The sequence below is a fragment of the Osmerus eperlanus genome, chromosome 1 (genome assembly GCF_963692335.1).
Source record: "Osmerus eperlanus chromosome 1, fOsmEpe2.1, whole genome shotgun sequence".
Lineage (NCBI taxonomy): Eukaryota > Metazoa > Chordata > Actinopteri > Osmeriformes > Osmeridae > Osmerus > Osmerus eperlanus.
Window position 1 is genome coordinate 16,555,268 of NC_085018.1, and position 21,941 is coordinate 16,577,208.

General features: G+C 38.9%; 1 protein-coding gene across 1 annotated transcript; it reads right to left on the minus strand.

Annotated features, from left to right (window-relative positions):
• Positions 1 to 9,995: 9,995 nt before the first annotated feature.
• LOC134028955 (endothelin-3) lies at positions 9,996 to 16,975 on the minus strand. Its single transcript, XM_062472922.1, has 4 exons — positions 16,651 to 16,975; positions 15,965 to 16,208; positions 11,032 to 11,184; positions 9,996 to 10,811 (listed from the first exon to the last, which is right to left on the minus strand). Exons 1-4 carry the CDS (start codon positions 16,718 to 16,720, stop codon positions 10,796 to 10,798), a joined length of 483 nt encoding a protein of 160 aa, XP_062328906.1. The 5' UTR covers positions 16,721 to 16,975; the 3' UTR covers positions 9,996 to 10,795.
• Between the last annotated feature and the right edge of the window lie 4,966 nt (positions 16,976 to 21,941).

Below are 21,941 nucleotides of genomic sequence, written 5' to 3' on the forward strand. Positions count from 1 at the left end.
TGTATTAGATCAAGTGACAGTCACAAACAAGTTCTTTAGCGATATTTACCAGAGATCCAGTATTGTGGGTTTGACATTGTGTGTGAACTCAAACTCTTTTTTTTCTGCACCTGGTTGGGAGTACAAATGCAAGTGGTTGACAGAATTATTGACCATGCACTTGCCTTGTGATGAATCACACCAGCAAGACCTGCTGCTTCCCTTCCCCAGAGTCAGAAGCCGTGTTGAGGTCGACTGTGAAGCACAATAAATAAAAGTGAGAGAACTTCACTTGCTAAATCCTCATTCAGTTTTGGCACTTGACAGTAGATTAATTTAGATATTCCGTATTTTTAGACTCCTACATAGGCCTACCAATAACTGAGGTGGAATCCACTCACCTCAGTATGTGTACTCAGACGTCTGTTCCGTCCTCGACGCAACCTCAACTCACACAGGACGCGTCTGCGGCGGGACCAGGTTTAGTTGTCTTTACAGCATTTCAGAAGAGATGCTGCAAGGCAGTAGCCTGGTCCTAACCAGACCCTCGTACATTTCATTTGTACAGAGGGTCTGGGATTGATCCATTGACAAGCGTTAACTTCCTTGAAGGCGGGTACTCTGTTGAACTTTAAAACTATTGGATCTGCTCAGAGCCACTCTGATCAGCCATAACCAATCGCTAGTGTTCGCCTTAGCCAACTCCTTCACCACTACTGTAACGGAGCTAGCTGCCGTTGCTGGAAAATCAAACTTTTCCCGAACCCCGTGGGGAGGAGGGCCACAACATCATGGCCACCAACAAAACTCAGCAAGGATTGTTCTTGCTCCGGCTTTAGCTTATGGATATTCGGCAGCTTTGCCACAACAGACCGAATAGTTTCGCTTGCATCTTTCTCTGCCGCCATTACTGAACTACAACTCAAACGAATGCACGATATCAACGTCATCGTTCTCAGCCACTCCCTCTGTTCGCTGATTGGACCGACAAAAAATGTGTTTCTGAAAACCGACTAATACACTGAAATCCCAGACCTAGTACAGAAGCAAAATCAAAATTGAGCGGAAGTACCTAGGAGGGCAGAGCCAGGCTAGCACAGCTGTATTGGCGAGTTTGCTGCGAGTTTGTGGATTTGTGGTGTCATACAACTAGTGTTGCTCAACTTCATCGTCGTCCATGATGTAAAATCCTTAAATGTCTGGCCTTTTGCCACCGATGTAGTGAAGTGAAATACAATCGGGAGTCTGCACACAGTGTTGCACAAGGTGTTTTAATGCACTGTGTTTTTATTTTGAACTGACCTGGGGCCTGTTTCATAAAGCGAATTTAAGCCAGGCATTTCATAGTCCGACTCGTTTTTCCACCCGTTTTCTGAAATGTATTTTGTATTTTAGCTTGCGGCTTGGACCCAAAAGTTACCTATCTCTTGCGAAGCTGCGCCGAGGCCCGTGTCTGTGACGCTTCTGAAACGCGCCGCGGCGCGTCTGGTGTAAACTGCACCATTGACTCGAGTCAAAGAACTTATATTGATATATACTCTTCTTACTCTATTCTCTTCTATACTCTTTGCTAGAGTGGTTGCGATCAGCCGCGATCAGCTCCGACATCCGCGTCGCAGCTGTACACCTGCAAACAGACTACCTGAATTACAACTACTTTTAATTTAAAATTGCTAATATGAACAAGAGGGTATTTTGAGTAAAAAAAAAATAGCCTATGTATTCATTATGTAAATTCCTGTATTTCACTAATTTCCCTTTATTAACATATTAAAATATTACAAAGTCATTGAGTACCATACTGTACATGCTTTTGTTGATTAAAATCTTTTGATGTTTATCTTGTATATCAGCAGGACCTTTAGAGAGGACCCTTTGGAGAGGAGGTCAGTTTTCTTTGGCCAGGATAAACTGCTATAGGTTTTGGGTGGCAGGAGATCCTTATCCCTCAAAGAACACTTTTGAAGAAAAACAGGCCATGTTGAGACCGCCTCTTTCTCAGGATGAAAAAGGAGACATTTTCCTCCTCTGCACTGCCTCTTGTGACAATCTTTATTGGTGCATATCTATGAAATAGACATTTGTTTTCCACCAAGATTTGAAGGGAGTAAAATATTCAAGTGCACTCTATGGAGACATTCAGATGTCGATTTTGGCGAGAGTTTCCTCCGTCTTGAAGTGAACCAGTGTGAATACCATAGCGGCTGTGTGGGATCCGGTGTCCCCGCTGTGCTCCCCTTCACTTCAAACAGTGGAGCCAAAACGGGCCTCCTTCTGCCATCAGTCAGACCTGTGGTTCAGAACTGTACATCTCTCATGTGGCAGCTGATACCTAACACTCATCTGTCCCCTGAGATAAATGAAACATGGAGCCAAAATGTGAAATGAAGAGCAAAAAACGTTGCTCGCATGGAACTCTATAAGTCCCAGAGCGGCATGCAAAATGTCTCAGTCTCCTGAATTATGTCATCTCAGACTGAAGAAAAGTATGTGTGGCCGAAGCCTTAGTCCTTTGTTTTTTGGATAATTTTCAGTCATCATGTATAGTTTGCCGCATGCAGAAAAAAGAATGTGAGGAACTCTAATTCACCATTGCTGAGGATAATGTACTTTTAGAAGACTTAGAATATTTGATCGAGACCCAGCTTTCTGTGGAGGTGGGCTCTGTGTTGAACATTGAACTGCAAAAGGTAACTAGCCTTTTGAAACCGCAAAACTTTGTGTTTAAACCTCAGTTTGAATTTCTTTGGAAGTTGACTGAGGTGCTTACTCTCCCATTCAAACAATCCTTAGCAGCAGTCAACGATCATGTTTTCTCATGTGGCCACCAGAGAAGTTAGCAACAATGCCATGGGCCTTAAACGTCCTGATATCATCGTACACCATGGAAACAGCAACTTCAAGGTTTTTCGAGATACTTGTAGCTTTAAGTTTCTCACTACCATTATGGTGCATTCTTTGAAATGCATATATATGCCAATATCTTTGACCACAACTACACCAACAAGTACCGGTATGTTGTTGTTTAACTATATTTTCTATTTCTCTTTCTTTCTGTATTATATACAAACCGCACTCCTTAAAATCATGATTTGCCATTTGTCATTTTAGGTGTATTGTTCAAATCTGTTTAGAATAAAAAATGACTAACTGGAAAGATATAGGGAGTTTGAACCACTTAGTGGTCATGTTTGAACTCAACGCCAATGGAAACAAAAACCCAAACATTGTTTTGAGATGTGAAAAGAATTTCTACCTGTCAAAATTATGGAAATAATCTATAGTCATTTGTTTTGTTTTTCAAGGGATACCGAAGTTCAAACAAGTGATCGAGAGTTATTTACTGTTAAGTTCTTAATTTGTAACCATGGACCCTGTGCTCAGCAGCAGAGGCTCCTCAGAAACAAATGGTTTTGTCTGTAATGTTCAACAACTGTAAGAACCAAAGTGTCCAAAGGAAAGGGTCAAATAAAGTCCATATTGAACCAGGTTCACATTACTCCATAACAGGTGTGTCTTTTCATGTGACATAAGCTTTTGTAACTCTTCTGGCTGTTGGGCTCTCAGTATGATGCACCTGGTGGAGACAATATTTATGTGAAACAGAAGGACCCGAGATTTTATAATACTTAAAAAAAAGTGGAGCTACAGATATGACAACTAATGATATACTGACAAAGATTATAGATATGAGGCTGCAGCTTGGATTTTGTGACAGGTCAGAAGACATTGTTATAAAAGACTTGACAACCTTTACAGTATGTTATGGGTTCCTTCATCAACCAGGTTTTGTAGTTTCTTCTCCAACATGCAGACGTGTAACCACTGTGTGGAGAAAACATTGTCTCTCCATGGCTACATTATAATTTCATTGTAGGACCCTTGATCCTCCTTTTCCTCTCCCGACAGACTGAATCTGAATCCAGCTATCTGTCCTCTTCCATGTCAGTGACAAGCAGATGCGTAGGTTTGGCTCCGAGAGTAGGCGGAAAAGATCTCTCCAATCACACACTGTGACAAAGTGAAGGAAACAAGTCATCTACTAAATGCCAGTGGGGACATGGCTGAAAACACAACAACGTCAGCTTAGACCTTGCTGTTCAAAAAAGGCAATGGGTTCTAATACTTATTTTTCGTTCTGTGTCCACTGTGAGTTTACCTTGTGAGGAGTGGCATGACATTAGCCAAACATTCCCAATTAGTGATGGGGTGGATTTTTCTGTGGGCAACAGTTGCTATGTATTGTGGCTCCCGCATCAAGTGTCTTTGGAGATTATTTTTTTTAGCCTAACCTGAGGGCTTATGTTGTTTACCTTAGAGTATAGGATGTGGACCAATAGGAGGGGACCTCTCAAACCATGCTGAACTGAGGCACAATGCTGAGAAACTGTTCCATGCTTGGAGCGAAAAGAACAGAACCAAAATGAAAAGATTTGAAGTGATCCGTCTTGCAGATAATACAGCAGGGAGCTCTTGACTTAAGCAGTTTTATATGTTGTGCACTGTGATCAGTGCTTACATTTAGTCATTTAGCAGACGCTCTTATCCAGAGCAACTTACAGTAAGTACAGGGACATTCCCCCCGAGGCAAGTAAGGTGAAGTGCCTTGCCCAAGGACACAACGTAATTTGCACGACCAGGAATCAAACCAGCAACCTTCTGATTAATAGCCCAATTCCCTAACCGCTCAGCCACCTGACTCCCCTAGTGCTTGTAACTATCCTATCACAAAGTATTTGTAATTATTATTATTATTTTAAGTATATGATTTATCTTTGATTTGTGTTTCAGGAACCAATGAAAAAAAAATACATTTTTGTTTTCACAAGTACTGAGTTTGTCTGGTTGAGTCGAATGTGAAATGCCAATCCAAACAGTTTTGTTTGACTATACTTCAAGTAAATAAACAATGCATTGACAATGTAGTTTTTGGCACAGTTTGTTACATGCTGTTGTGAAACAGCGTGAAAGTTTTCACACTATCAGTATGAGTTAGAATCATGAATGTCATCAATTAACAAAACAATTTGACTCATATTTAGAGATCAATGCAAAACATATATTTTTTTATATGGCCGGACAAATAATCTAAAAAATAATCAAATAATCTAGTATAATTCAAAACAAGTATATATTCTCCTAATCTTTTTCACTACTGAATAGTTTTCATTCCGAATATCATACTGATTCAGAATGGTTGTAAGGAATGCACAAGTAAAATGTTTCATGTGGTCTGGTGCTTATTGTTATTGAGATAACAAATCTAACTTTGATGGAATTCTTGTAGAACCGATTTAAACCATTTTGAATGAGAGGCAACAAGATCTCCATATCAACCAAGCTAAATGCCTAGATTCCATACATTCAGATTTATTCAAAGTACCTGTACAGACAGAACAAAACACCTAGTTTAGTACAAAGAGTGCAAACAACTTGTGCCCCTAAGCATCAACCTAAGCATCAACCAGCATAACCTTAAGTGTCTTCAAAGGTAAACCTGGGCTCCAAACCCCTTCCCCAGATCCCCATCCTCTAAGATGATCAAGCTGATCACAAACACATACATTTTAAGAGATAGATTACTGTGGGTCAACAAGGGCAAACACATTGGTGAGCTCCAACTAAAAGAGATCCTGTTAATCTATATTTACAAAGATTTAAATTCACTATGCAGTCTGGCAGTACTGATACTGTACAATCCGGGCAACCGGGCAAGTGGGTAGTGTCTTGGGGAGTCTGCATGTCAACTCTGTACAGTTCATTTTGACCGAGTTTAGTAACTAGAAGGCCAGAAAGGGCACTGAGATGTCAAAGCCTGTGGTAAGTGTCCTTTCTCTCACCTTTGCCTACTAAAGTGATTCCTAGGCTCTGTCAGAGACTGCTTATTAACATGGCTGAGTCATGACCACAAGTCTGGAGAAGCTGTGTGAGAACGGATGATCCCACCAGGTCATGTTCCCTGAGGGATATCATTACGTCCGGATAATGACAAGGATGCAACCAGTGGAACTGTATGTACTGTACGGTGGATACCCATAGGTTTTTGGGGTAGACTGTAGGGACATGTTCCTTCCAATGTCAAACAGCCAATGAAATGTCCCCACCAATAATTAGCAGCAGAGCATGGGGTACTGTTTGTATCTAGGGTGATGAAAAGTTTGTTAAAACGAAACCCATGCACATCCATGCATTCATCTTACCAATACAATTTAATAATAATATGTAATAATAGCTAAAGCAAAGCCACAGTACATTTAAATATGTTTTTAATACAAGAAAAATCACATGTCTGTTTGCCTTGTACGGATGCTTGGATGTTGATCAGTCAAAAGAACATAATTGTTATCTGTTGGACAGACTCAAAGTACTCTATGATTTTGCACTTTTGACCAACAATAGTATTTCCACTTACCAGACAAAATACATTTGCTGTTCATGTATTACTTGACAGAGAATATTGTTAAGTACTGGATGTTTGTGTGATTAGAATGCTCCAGTCACTGATGGGTTATTTTGAAGGGTCAGTGTTTGACCCCATGACTGCACTGTGTGGCCAAAGTTGTTACACCCATCCATAATAAACAGCTAAAGATACCCTGCCAACACCAAAGCCACATGCTGCTCTTTGGAGAAAAATGTGCAAATTGCATCTTTTGGCTGGATAATAGAAGGAGTTTTATTTCTTTCTGCGTTTACCTTTGGATTTTAGGCTTGTGATAAAACTCCCTCCAAAATAAGGAAAACTATTGTGTGCTCTTCTATACTAAAATATGGAGTATTGGCCCCAACAGACTGATAAAAAAAAGTGTTCCTTCCACATTGAAAAACGATATCAAACATTTATAAAAATGCATAGAGACTACATATTTATGAACCATACGTTTACTAAAATACAAATAAATAAAATGTCGATACATTCCACGTTCCAACCGAGATGGGGATCTGCCATTGAGTTTGACACATTTAGTAGATTCTATGTAAACACAACCACATTGCCAAAAACAAAAGCATGCTAAGACTAGACTAATTTTCCTTTGACATAAAGTTAGACATCTTGGTTGACAAATGTTATAGAGTTTGTAGTTTGCAGTTCCAAATCTCTGATTCTGTGAACAATTTCATTGGAAGTCCTTGACTCACCTTGACTAAGCTTCTCTGGCCTAGGTTAACTGGTAACTTTACATCAATCCTGTTTTTAGCTTCTTGTAGTTATTACAGTTGTAACAATTGTAATTGTACATTCTACTTCATGATGTGTCTGAGAATAAAAAATGAATTCATCTTCAAGGTACAAGGTACAAATATCCCTCAGAGAATGATGTGAACTAGATCTGGCTTGCAGTTTCTGCTCTATAGATGGATTTAAGCAAAAAAGAAAGAAATTGAATGTATATCTGATAATAGGCCATCCATTATACAGTAATATATAACTCTGTCCCTTTGCAAGGGACAGAAGACTGGGAGTCATTTACAAGATGAATATTTTGCTATGTAGCATAATGACAAAAGTGGAATGTACTGTTGGATGTAATTGACTAGCATGAGATATTAGGGGAAAACTACACCTCCTTAAAGTTTTTTTTCTTTGCTGCCAAAAGCAATCTTAGTATCTTTTTCTTAGCCTAACCAAAGAACACACATCTATACTGTAAGTATTTGATCACAGTTATAAATGTATTATGCTCATATAGGTTTACTCCCATTATAATATTTATAGCTGAATACATATACATCTACAAAACAAAATACAGTGATATCCAATCTTTCCAAAGTGAGCCTTTGATGAATGGAACATACACTTGGTTCTTCTTCACATTGCCAAACTTGTTCAACTCACTTGCGAGAAAAGTTTGTTGACAACAGTGGTAGTCATTCAAAAAGTGAACCATTGCCAATGCTTTTTTTGTTTCATATTTTTGGATGTCACTAGCTTTGTATGTCAGATTAACTGGAACATGTTTCCAATCATGTGTTTTTTTTATCTGCATATGTGAAGAGATGCTCTGCTTAAATCATTTAGTTTAAGCACAGCTTCATATCTTGGAGACTGAATGTGCCATTTCTGCCAAAAGCAATAGCACTAAGAAACAAAGGGCGGATGATATCAAATGTATTTAACAGAAACCTATCATGCCTGTACCTGTACATATAATATAATGTAGTTGAGCTCCAGGAGCAACAGTGTGTTTCCTGCATATCCTCTCAGAGGCACTGACATAGATCCGAGACCAAAGTGTCTGCACTAACCCACTGTATAATGATTGCTTCCAATCAGGGCACATTTATCTAAACGTAGCATGCAGTCTAATGAATCAAATACTAATGAGCCCCTTGTGCTGGTGGTGGTAGTTGATGCCCATGCAGTACATAATCATTATTTTTTTTATGAATGTTGCAACATTCATTTGTCATGGATATATACTAGGACTCCATAAATGACCATACTGGGGGAGAAGCATAAATCTATAGGAAAAGTGTTTCACATTTAGATTTAACATCAAATCTGACTGCCGGGGTATCTGAAGTATTCGAATTGTTGTTTGTTAGTAGCTTCTTGCTAAGTATGTACTATGTTAAAGATTACTGGTTATTACTGTCTCCTCTGGGAGTCAGTTGGCTGAGCGGTTAGGGTATCGGGCTATTAATCAGAAGGTTGCTGGTTCGATTCCTGGTCGTGCGGAATGGCATTGTGTCCTTGGTAAAGGCACTTCACCCTACTTGCCTCGGGGGGAATGTCCCTTTACTTACTGTAAGTCGCTCTGGATAAGAGCGTCTGCTAAATGATCAAATTGAAATCCAAATTCTTTGGATCACTAAACATAACATCAGCTTGACAAAACTACAGTAGTGATCTACCAGTCACAGGTTGAGATACACTCCTCGTTGTACAATGGGGCAATTCAGGATTTATTAGTAGACTGGCTCAAATTGTTCACATACATAACATTATTGGAAGCATAGCATCAACCTACCAGTACTGTACATTTTCCAAACCCTTTCTTGACCATTTGACCACAATTAATGATTCATGAACAGAGCTGTGGTAAAAATATAGTATTATGTCCATGTAGTATAATACTTTCCATTATGCCCATGATATTGATAGAGATTCCTATTTTATATCACTATCCTGCAGACAGTATACAAACTGGACAGCACAGTATTTGTAGGTATGTTTCTCGTTAACTTTGTAAGATCAGAACCATAAGCGTCCCAGTTCAGCTAATTAGTGGAACAAAAGGATAACCATGTTGTTTCCTGCATACTCATAAAAGTGTAAACCTTTTAACTACCACTAAACTGATCATTTTAAGCATATTTTAATTCAAAATCTCAATTGACATTTTTGATAAAATGTAAGACTTTAGGAAATTCCACATCATCTACCTAAAAAGGCAAGAAAGATGATTCTTCCTTTTGTCAGAGAAATACTCTCTATAGAAGGTCTGTGAATAATCAAATGACTGCCCAATACATAAAACCCCATCTTCTGCCATTTGATCCATATCAACAGAGCTACATTTAGTCATTTAGCAGACGCTTTTATCCAGAGCTGTGTTAGTAGTTACAGATAGTTTAGCATGTGTAGATATTTATAGAGGTCTACTTGAAAGCATCCCCCGATAAGAAATACCTCTATGGATCCAGTGACATTCTGTTTACATGTGTTAAGCCTCAGCCAGGGACACACTCTGTGGCTTCCCCCTTTAAGTACCCTCCCTCAAAACACCAGACTGGTGATGGTCATAGTAATCCAAGGTCTGATCACAGGACTTCTACAAGAATGAAAAATTAAATAAAAAATACCTTTGAAGTTTAGATTCTTATCGTAATGGTTAGTATGAACCAAGGCCGTAATCATAATATATATTGAGGGGGACACATCCCCCCAATATTCAAATCTGGTCAAAATGTCCCCCCCAATATATTGATATACAAATATAAATGTGCTACGCTACGACAGGCAACCACGCACGCTGTCCCAAATTATCACTACAAATTTAATTAGTCCCCCCAATGTTAACTCCATGGCTACGGCCTTGGTATGAACACTTTTACTTTTTACATGGATCCAACATGATCTTGTGAGTCACAGCATGTAGTTCTGGCATATTTTCTTCAAGGAGAAAACATGTAACTTGACCATATGAATCAAATATGAGAGACATCCAAAAACCAATACCCCCCTCAGATCATTTTTTGTCCACTTCAAGTGCACCGGCTTGCCAGTCTTGGATTAGTGTAGATCCACATCAAGATAAAAATAGGAAAGTCTTAGCATATATTTATTATGATGATGTTTTGAGGGCGCACTAGGCACCATGAGAAACATTTTGTGTATAAGTCTTTCAGGTCCAATGCTCATTGTCCATATAGGCCTTTTTCTTGGTCTGACAGTCTTGCATATCGAAGCCAGCTGATGGAGAAATAATGAAAAACACCTCCCATCTGAGGGGCAGATACATGGAGAGATGGACAGAAGGAGCACTTTGTGAACATCCCTCTTCTCCAGTTTCTCTCCTAAATGTCAAACTTGAAAATAGAAGATTTTCGGCCATCAGTCCTTTAGTTGGCTGACAAGACAGTTAGCTGTGGTACAGTCCAGCAAGGTTCCCACTGAATGACATGTCCATGACTGGATGTCTATGGAGGTATACACTTGATATATTACTTTACCTAGGTTTTTTAAGTGTACAATGTCACTGTGGGATCCTATAATAGATCTCTCAGTCTGGGCGAAAGGCTCTTTAAGGTGAACATGGCTGTGTCATGACCGGTAGAACTGATAATCACAGAACGGTCTTAAGACAGTTGACTATGGTTTCCTTTCCCTGTAGAAAAGGAAGATACAGAAGTAAGTTGCTGTACAGATAAAGCATCTGCCAAGTGTAGACACTTAAGTTCATTTTGTTTCCTATGTCGTGTCTGAAGAGACAATAATGGTAACCCCCTCTAGTAGTCACAAAATTGTAACACTATTGCTCCCTTAACAACTATGTACAGAACAAACATGTAGTTGCATGTCGTCACTTATTTGTGTGGTTGTTTTACCTGTCCTTGCAGAAGCTGCTGCATGCCGTGTCATTCTGCAGTGCACACGCACAGCGTCGGGACTCGGCCTGCTTCCCTCCACTCTCTGTCTGGGTGGAGCGACGCACACGCTCTGAGCCTCTGTAGTTGGACATCCCATAAGGAACAGTGTGCCTGCAAATATAAATGTTATTAATAAATATATTTTGACCAGGCAGGTTAGTTAAAACCCATTCTTCATGGCATCAGCAAACAAACCGCCGGAAAACAGCAACCAACTGTGGAAACTAGCACATCACACAAGAAACCCGACATAGACTTTGTAGAGGCTCTGGGAGAGACCCTGTGTCTGAGAGATCTTGTGTATGACAGAGAGCATATCAATGTAGCAACATAACATGGTATCAGGACAACATAGTAGCAACACGCAACACACGGTAGCAACAAAAACACATTACCAGCACAACAACATTAAACATACAGTACAATGTGTGAGTACAATTATAGAGACAAGAATGTTCTCTTGTGAAATGATATGTGTATGCAGGAGAGACTGATTGAATCCTGAATGAAGGGGTGGAACGAGGGATATGTGCTTTGGGAGCCCAAACAGAACATGCTTGGCAAAACAAGTTTGGGAAGTTCAAGGTGTGAATTATTACAGAATTAATTAGTCTTAAATAGGGCACAGTGAAGAGAGCCTTGAGGTTCTACCTTGGTGACAAGTTGAGACATTCACAAACATGTTTACATTTGAAAAATACTCAAAGGGATACTGCTAAATGTATGCCTTTGTTTGACGTGAATTGTGATAAAAAGGGTTAAAATACAATACACAAAATTTATTTTTAAAGAACCGACGACTACCTCTTGGAATTGTAGAAGAAATCAGAGATTCATTATGTGCTTATGTTAATCACAATAGTGGATCATTGCTGGACTACTGTAACTCACTTTTCTTCCCGAGAAAACTACTGAAAGACTACAGCTCATTCAAAACTCTGCAGCTAGATTTTTAACCAAAACTAAAAGGAGAGAACACATTAGTCCTGTCCTAGCTACTTCAGAATTGACTTTAAAGTCCTTCTCCTCACATACAAAGCTCTAAATGGACAAGAACCTAGCTACATTGCTAACTTTCTTACTAACTACACACCAGCTATAACACTGCGATCATCAAATTCAGGCCTATTAAAGGGTCACCAGAGAAGCAGTCATAAGAAGATTGGTGATGCGGCCTTTGTCAACTACACCCTAAAACTATGGAACACATTACCCATAAATATTAGGGAAGCAAACAAGCTACACATTTTCAAAAGCCAGATTAAAACCTAATCTTTTTACCAAAGCATTTTATTAATTTGATCTCAGAAGGGTTTTATTATTTTTATTACTTGTATTATTTTTTCTATTGATTTTCATTCCCGCAAAGACTGCGGCTTGTGTTTTGTTGAGTTACATTTTATTTATATTGGGAAACCACAAAGACTGTGGCTCTAGATACCGCAAAGACTGCGGCTCGAGATACCGCAAAGACTGTGTCCTGTGTCTTTTGGATTCCTGCAGACTGCGGCTTGTGTTTTGTTGAGTTACATTTTTATCTATATTGGGAAACCACAAAGACTGCGGCTCGAGATACCGCAAAGACTGCGTCCTGTGTCTTTTGGATTCCTGCAAAGACTGCGGCTTGTGTTTTGTTGAGTTAAATTTTTATCTATATTGGGAAACCACAAAGACTATGGCTCGAGATACCGCAAAGACTGCAGCCTGTGTTCAGAAGGGTTTTATTACTTTTATAATGTATATTATTGTTTTTATTGATTTTATGTAAAGCACCTTGAGCTGCAATTCTTGTATGAAATGTGCTATATAAATAAAGTGTTATTATTATTATTGTTACTATTGCCTTATTATCTGATATTGTATTCTGTCTTTTTATTCATGAATATATTCCTACTGTAATCTACCATATATTCAGGGGCAGTTCTACACGGGAGCCTACAGAGGCCAGTGCCCCTGTAAAAATTTCCCTGCCCCCCCCCCCTGTGGCCCCCCTGAGCTGACTGAATAATAATAAAGAAATATATATTAATTTTTTTTACACTTTGTTTTACTTCTTCTAGTAGTCATCATGAAACGAGGAAGGGACATTGCAGCCTTTTTTACCCAAGTAAATAAAAAAGTGAGAGAAATATAAGGTATTGAGAGAGCTGAGGAGCTGGAAGAGGGAGAGCCAGAGCCGTTTGTTTGATTTTAATGTAAAGCACAATTAAAGTATAATGTTTAAATATAATTTGCTTCCGTTTTTTAACGTGCCCCTCTGATTAAACACTGGCCCCCCACTTGCCCCCCCCCCCCAGTAAAATTTGTCTAGAACTGCCACTGCGTTTATTATGTTGTGATGATAGTCATGGGTCCATGATGTAGTGTCCGCCTGATAACAAACACCTGTTGGCTGTGTGTTATCTTAGTTGTTCCCTTTCTACTATAAATTCTGTCCTCTGACCATCATGTCTCAGAAAGACTTTGTTAGCGACACTGTGTGTGTTTAGATTTCAGATTCTCTATCCAAACTACAGATTTCTTAATACTTATAAACCCAGAACGGAAGTGAATAGTCACACCGTTCCTGAAAAGAAGGACAGAACTGATGAGGCTAATTAAAGTGTCCAGACCGCACATCTCCATGAGCTTCAGAGCACAGTACTGCTGAGATCAAATCAAGACATTGAGCTGCACTATTGCCATTTCACAATGTCAAGAATTATACATCAGTCTCTAATGTTGAAGCAAGAGCATGCTGGTTAGTTTGATTCAAGAGGGGAATGAAAGCTCTCTAGTCATGCATGTCTTCAGCAGATGCTGTGCAGGGTTAGTCCATTATTCACAATAATTGCATTTAAACTGTGCATGTAAATAGAGGATGGTCTCTGAGGATCTCTTTGGATGTTCTGCTCTAGTGGTTGGCACAGTTGTTTACAAAACACAGGAGGAACCACATGGAGGAACTCCCTCTCAAAGTCACCAGGGCGGTGGAAAAGCCAATATATCCCCCCTTCATTCCTTAACGCTGTGCTTGACTCCTGTTGAGCAGCATGTCTCCTGTGGCACTCCCCGTCCACCTGGTTTCTTAGAAAACCGGACAGCTACATAAAGTGCATAGGATGCCTTCATAAATCAAAGTGAGGATAGAAGGCTTGTCTAATGTCTGTACAGACAGGGTGGGAGACCTGGCTCCACTGTGTGACAGAGGCTCCTGCTGTGTATTTATGGTCTTCTCATGAACCATCTGGCATCTGAGCTACAATACATCCTCAATCCCAGGGACTTGCTTCTCAAAGAGTAAAAATAAATATCATCACCCTTGTCATTTCTATCAGAACTTAGACTCAAATCCACCCCAGAATCCCGCCAGCTAGACTCAGACGCCAGTCAGAAACTATAGTGACCCTTTGAGTTTAAGCGGTGCCTTTGGCCTTGACATACAGGTTATATACACTCACACCCCAGGAGCCTGTAACATGAGTTCAGGCAATATTCAATGAATGGGGTGCTAAAAACATAAATCACTGAACAGCTAGCAACACGGCTTGTGTTGAAAACCTTTTTTCAACATAAAATGTTCTTAGTTTGATAGCCATTTTACAATCAATTATCACAGGAATGTTAATGCTTTAAGTTGCTCTTTGAAGTGGGGAATTTCATGAGCTATTAGTTTCACAAATTTAGTCCATTTCAGAATTATAATGGTGTTTTGTTCATGTCAGGGTATCTGCAGGGCTTTGCTAGCTTGACTAATAACAAGTACTGTATTTGAAAAGTAATGTTAGGCAAGGTTGGAGGGTCATGTAATGGTTGGAAAAATATGAATCTGGATAGAGAAAGAAAGAGAGGGATAATTAAATTTATTGTAACGGACAGGTGTATAAAGGAAGGTAATATTTGATTACTTGTGAAAGATGTTAATTTCTCTTTAAAGGTATTACTGCTTAGGAGATGAAGCCAGTGACTTACTGGATATCTGCCACATGCTGCATACTGAATTTATTGTGTAGTAAATACCATACATGTGTTTGTCAGCACTAATAACATTGTCATTACATTTTCAGTATTCTGGTGCAGAACATTAGTGTAGTAGCAGTTTGGTAGCTACATTACACAAATCTACATATTGGCAGAAAAGAGTTCAAATTAGATTATCATAAATACATAAATCATGGGAAAGTTAACATGAAGAACTTTGATTTAAGAGCTGTTTGGCTTCAGAACATATAAGTAATCTATGCATAGGCGAGTTAAGGTTGTTCTGGTGGAGAGCTTGGGAACTATTACACTATGACATGACTCATTAATCTTATATTACTACTAGTACTACTCCCAAGTTTATAATGCCTTCAAAACTTAAATTCAAAAATAATTCCTGACAAACACCTTACATTAAGATAACATAAACTATCATGTCACTACATAGCAATACCGTTAGTAACAACATTGTAGTTACTGCCATGTAGTTACACTTCCTAATGGTTTAGTGGTACAAGTTATTGCACATGTGAAACTTGGTATGGGGGAGGTTAGGCTTTCCAAGGGTGAGTGAAGATTAACATCGATCTTGGTTCGGTGACACAACCTTCACTTGCCCCTTTACAAGATCCACTCTCTCCTAGTCCTAACACCCCTCCCCCATGCTGTGCCTTCTTACACTTTTGTTATAACCTATCCCACTAACACTTAATAATTTAATGAAGTTTGTTTTACTATGGTTATTGACGTAGGGTCTAAACTAATAGCTCAGTATCTTTTTAGTAGTTAACGTGTAGCTTATGTCTTAATGTGGAAGGAATATTACCAGGACAACTGGCCCAACATCACAGTAATATTTCATATGAATAGGGTTAATCATGTTATTGCAAAAAAATAAAATGAATTAGTGAGAAATGTTCATCACACTTACTCTGGTGTGTTGATCCAGATAATATCCAAGTGACAATAGTAGACACATTCCTTGTCTTTGTAAGTGTAACATGTGCATCTCTTGGCACGTCTTCGCGGCTGTGACAGCTGACACTGGGGACACTGTGAGCCATCACTGTTGGAGGCAACCCTGCCTAGCTGCTCTGGTGAGGTCCCAAGGAGTTCACTCATTTTAGCAAACACCAGCTCTCTTCTTTGACTCACATCCTTGCGTGTTGGAGAACCTAAAAAAGATTTGGAAAAAGATGTGTTAAATGCTAAATATGACATTAATAATGTCCTTATATAAAACCTAATATTTAAGATTAATGCATATGATTTAATTTGTATTTAATATGTCAAGAAAAAAGGGCAATCATTCAATGAACTAGAGCAGCTATGGAAAAAAACTAACAAAACAGCAAGTGGCAAACAAGTGATGATGGGTTGAGGGAAAAAACAAAACTGGTGCCACATTCACAAATAAAAAGTGATACGTTTCTTAACACAACAACGTTTAGTCAATGGACAATTATCACAATCGACAAACTATATAACGTTTTGGGGTATTAATTTCAGAAATGTAGTGAACATGTATGTTCGATACATCTACATGCTTTCCTCTATTTCTTACCGTGCAATCACTTTTTACCATATTATTGTGAATAACAATTACACTTAGCCTACCATTTGCCAAAACAGCTGTTAGCCCGATAAAAAGCAAAACTTTCAGATCCATCTGTGGCGCACTAGCCATGCGTGAAAAAAATCAATATAACAGATAAAAACAAGTGACAGTAAATTTGCCGTATCCGAACGTAAACCAACTGATAATTCTCGAGTCTTGAAAGTAAAATCAGGAGATATCCGGGTTGTTTCTCAGAACAAGCATTTTACGTTTCTTTGAAAGACTTGTTGAGTGAAAGACAGCTCAATAGTTCACGTGAGGTACAGAACAGTGCAAGTCTGGCTGTTGTACTTCAGGCGCACATTGAAGTAAGCCTTTATAGCCTGTGCGGTGGAAGCAAAAACAAGACAACCACATACCGCTAGGGGCTGTGGTACGACATCAATCGCGCGCGCACACTAGAAGATGGTTCAAACTGACCTACTATGAGTCGGAGTGACCCTAAGTAAATAGTTAATGACCCCACTTAAAGTGGCTTTGCCCATTTTAGTTCGAAATGAGTTAATTGCAATTACATTGTTGTCAATATGTGTGTGTGCCTGCGCGTATGCGTATTTTATCAAAAGAAAATGAGACAAAACTAGAAGAGTACTGTAGGCCTAAAACTCAAATGTCACTGTTTATCAGTGAACTGCATCTTTTCTTGTCTTGTGTTGTGAAGTAAGTAAAATAATTGGCTCCTAAATTTCAATCTTACTGAAGCCAGACAATTTGTAACCCACCCAGGGCACAGTAATCTGAACTATTGAGGCAGAGATGGGTGAAACTATGCCATCATAAAGTTGTCTTATGCACCAAATAATCTTTTCAAGAACTCCACACAGTTACACAGTCACATGTTCACTAAGTCCAACAGTGTTTGGACAGTGATTTAACGTGTATTTACGTTTCCAACGGACTTTTCAGAAATATTCATTACATAATTGCAGACGCATTGTACAATCAGAGCAGACAATAGCAATATATATATTTTTTAGCATTTTAGTACATTCAGGATACCTAAATTACATATAAAGAAAAAAACATTCTTAGGTCATTTAGGACAAACCTCAAGCATCATGTGTTCATAAAGTATGTCAAGAGGATTTTAACTTGATACAGTACTCAACCAGTCAGTTTGATATAAAAACCCATTTAATCATTGTAAATCCAAGATCTCACAATACTTTGTTTAGAAATATATATAATTTCTCTCTCCATAAGTGCCTTTCTGTGGAACTCGATTGTGTTTGAACAGAAAACACATTGGGAAAATAAAGTCTGAATCAAGGCAATGGTTTGGTGGTTGAGGGAGGACCTGCTGAAGTTACCTTGTATGTCATGGGAATGTAAGGCACATGGATTAGAATCCTCATTCCACATTGATCCCGTTGGGAAATTAATCTTAACTAAACAGCTACTATGGGGCCCCTTAGCAGCATCAAACCCCCTCATATTTCTCCCTGAATTCAAAATGTTGCTTTGGTTGTATTGTTGAAAACTGAATAGATCTGGACCCACTCACTTGCTAAATGTATGAGGGTGTGCAAGGATTTACTGCATGGTAAAGTACTTTGTAAATGTATATGCATCGATTGGTAAAGGTTTACATTTAATGTAATATTTGCTCTACAGAGGTCATTCTGAAGATAAATCATCAATCATTCGGTTTATCCACTTTACATGATTTGGGAAACCTGGAGTGCATCAGAAATGTCCAATAACTAGCCTTCAGATTTTTTAAATAAAGGGTGGACTCTGGGGGGACTGGGTTAAATTAAGAATGATCCAGAAATGTGTTATTGTCTGCTTTGGGATAAACATCTGAGGCTGTCATTAACAAGTGTTTGTAAAAGATCAGCACAAAGCACCACAATTGAATAATTTCAGCAGGATTTTCAGATGGCGCTATTGCTGGCAACCCAATATTGTGAACATTTCTGTGGAAAAGCAGTTTTCATTTCTCTCCATTCAATTTCCGGAGTTGGAGAGTTGGGGGCTATGCTGATGATATGAGCTTTATTCAAGCTATTTCATGCAGTCCAGTTCTGTCAGCTCTTGGGTTCAAAGAAGAGATCGCCAGAATGAGATGCAGCTTGGAAGCACAGAGAAGACATTAGTGCATGGACCATAGTCTTTGTTGTTTAGTCTCAGCTGCATTGACAATGAAAAATATATCACAAACATGAACTCACTATTAAAATCATGCAACAAAAATAACACAATTTGGGATTTATAAACAGTTTTTCCCTTTCCACATGTTAAATGTTCTTATACAAAGCCCCAGAGCTAGACATGGGTTGAAATTGATGATCCAGCTTTATTGACCCTGGATTAAATCCTATGTCTGTGGACTCTCAAAATCCCAATATTAGAGAGTATATTGAGGGACATTTATAGCAGGGACATTTTAACTTAAGCAAAAACCATTTAAACAATACTGGACCCCAGAATAAGTGTTTGCAGAATGTATGCTCAACCAGGTTCTCTGGTTACTGGCCCTCTCTTGATGATGAGTCATGGAAGTGAGTTCCTCCATGCAGTGATTTGTGGTCTGCAGGCATAATGGGGGGGGGGGGGGGGGGTCTGTTCATTAGTATAGCCACCTTGGTTGTGGGACAGCTTAGGTGCCTCCCAGGCACACAGGTGTGGGAGCAGGGGCGTCGTTAGACACTTTTTACTGGGGCACGTTCCCCAGTATAAATCTGCTGTGCCGTAAAATCTAAAGTTTGAGTTTTAACAATTTACTTTATTAGTCAGTGCATTAGTTTACATTGATAACATAAACGAAGTATCCCTATCAACGCTTGTAAAATCAAAGCAGTTTAACCGAAAACACAAACCGATGCACGCAGAATTCCATGTCAGCGCGCTCTTCTGAGCTTGCCAAATAGCCACTGCAGCACGCACACAGAAGTCCAGGTGTTGGACTCGGCACACAAGTCAGAATTTAGGTAGGCTAAGAAAACATAAACAAACTAAATAAAGTTTCTAAATGATAGGCCTACCAATCATATTATTTTGGCTACAAAACAATATTACATGAAGCTCAAAAAAACAGTATTTGCCCTCAAATGAATGCGACCCTGAACTGTTGTATAGTGGGTTAAGCAACGGGAGTTTCTATTGCTGAGTAGTGCATTGTGCGCAGCACACTTGGAAGAAAAAAAAGGGATATGAATAGGGGCCTGTGTCCAAGTAGAGTTTTATGTCTAACAACGCCCCTGTGTGGGAGTCACAGTTTAGATGGACAGGCCAAATGGAACAGACTTCAGTCAACATATTTTATTCCAACTACCATCATATACATATACATAAAATAATATACAAAATAAAGGTATGGCTTCACCAACAGTGAGCTGTGGAAAAGCTAAACACAAACTCCCTTTATGGAATGTAAACAAAAACAAAATCAATGGAAATCAATGAAGAGCTTATTAGTTATCAGTTGATGGCTGCTGTCTAGTCTTATCCACCTCCTTCCCAAAGGCTGTCACAGAGATTATAGTGCAGTCTGATGCCAGGAAGATGAATGCATGTGCAGGAGCCCAGTCTCTCTGTCTAACTGACAGACTTGCTGCAGGAATGTGGCTTCTGGCTGATCTACTCTCAGACTCCAATAGACCCTCCACGAATCAGCCGAGACAAATTCCCCTCTGGCCTGTGCTCGTCTCCACCAACTCATTGTCTCAGCTTGTCTGCTTGGTCTCTCAAGGTCCTATTATACATTGTTCCTTTGGGATGAAGCCCTGCGCAACCAGCAAATCTATTACTTTTTAAATCACTGAACAGATCATATAACACATGTCAGACCAAAAATAACACTAGATAAAAGCATTGAAGCTACATACAGTACAACACAATGTCCACCTGGAGTTACAGTACATCATCTACATGTTAGGATGTAAAGAACAGACATGATACAATGATGAACTCTTTGACACAACATGGACATGCTTACAACCATTCCCTGCATATCATTCTAAAGCTCCTGGTTTGGATGTTCTACTGCTGACAAGATAAATGTGGATCGGAATCATAGCTGCTTCTAATTGGTCCCTGGAGGTCTGTCTATGTGGTGTAATAGGCGGCATGAAAGAAACGTTTGGCAGTTTTGTGGAACCCATGACACTTCAGTATTCATATAACAAATACTATGATAATTCACTCTCTCTGTTTCTACTACGACTAGGGAATAAACAAAAAACACAAGACTGTCACACAAGTCACAGGCAGCAACATGTCTGTTTTGCACTGCATGGTTGTGATGTTTAAGCCAGAGATTGGCTTGGAGATTGGCAATTTCATGTCCTTGGAGATTTGTTTCCTTTGTGAGTTCTCATAAGGATATGTCAACTCTCCTCCTCATTCCCTACATACCAGACAGACGACAGACATTCCCTCTACATTAAGACATTAAGCCTTTAATAGGAACTGATTGTATATGATTGTGGGATTCATAATTTACAATCCTTGGAAGATAGCTTTATCATTGTAACCACAATGTATTTCGAAAGAAAATGTTTTCCGAGTTAGTGTACATTTCAGATTTTTTATAATGTACTATTATTTGATTATCTGTTTTAAGACACATTGCACTTGATACAATTTCCAAGTAACTATTAGGACTTGTAATGTGGAAACTAAACAGCAAGGGTGAATGCAAATGAAGAGTTCAGGATGCTTACCTTTATCCATAGATTTTTTGGACAGTTTAAGACCTATGGTAATAACCATTTGAACAACCCAAGGTTTGCCCAAAGTGAAGATAGACTGGTTTAGCCATTAGGAACTCATTACAGGAATAACATCTTCCCACAGTGAGTCAGTGAGCCAACTAGTAGCTCCACAGACATGTTGACAGTAATTCTTCTCTGTTACACACTTTAGACCAACATCTGTTTGTCTGGGTTGTGATAGCTTATCAGAAAAAGAAGAAGTACTGCATATAGAATGTAATAAAATAATGCTAACTGTATATCACACTGAAAAAACACAGTAACAGTCTGTAAAGATAACATTAAATAAACATAGTTCTTTTAATTAAACCTATTAGGGGGAATACTAATAACTTACGGAGGAAATTATTGACATTATCAAACAAACTATGCAGCGCCTCAGGAGTATGTCAGAATCTTGACAGCCTAATGCTTCTTGTCAAACATGATTCTTTTATAACTCAAAACATAGTACATGTGGAAGCTCAGTTTCTCTATTATTCAGTAACATTCATTTACCTTATCAAGTTAACAAGTTCAATTTGGCAATATAGAGCTCTGTTGGAGAGCTTTTTCGTATGGCTGTAATAATA

What these genes read in the sequence shown, in the direction of transcription:
- LOC134028955 (XM_062472922.1), bottom strand. Translation starts at nt 16,720, where the DNA reads ATGGCTAGTGCGCCACAGATGGATCTGAAAGTTTTGCTTTTTATCGGG. An exon ending in AACAGCTGTTTTGGCAAATG is followed by an intron (nt 16,209 to 16,650) that starts GTAGGCTAAGTG and finishes AATCTTTTTTAG; the next exon opens with GTTCTCCAACACGCAAGGAT. An exon ending in ATCTGGATCAACACACCAGA is followed by an intron (nt 11,185 to 15,964) that starts GTAAGTGTGATG and finishes TTATATTTGCAG; the next exon opens with GCACACTGTTCCTTATGGGA.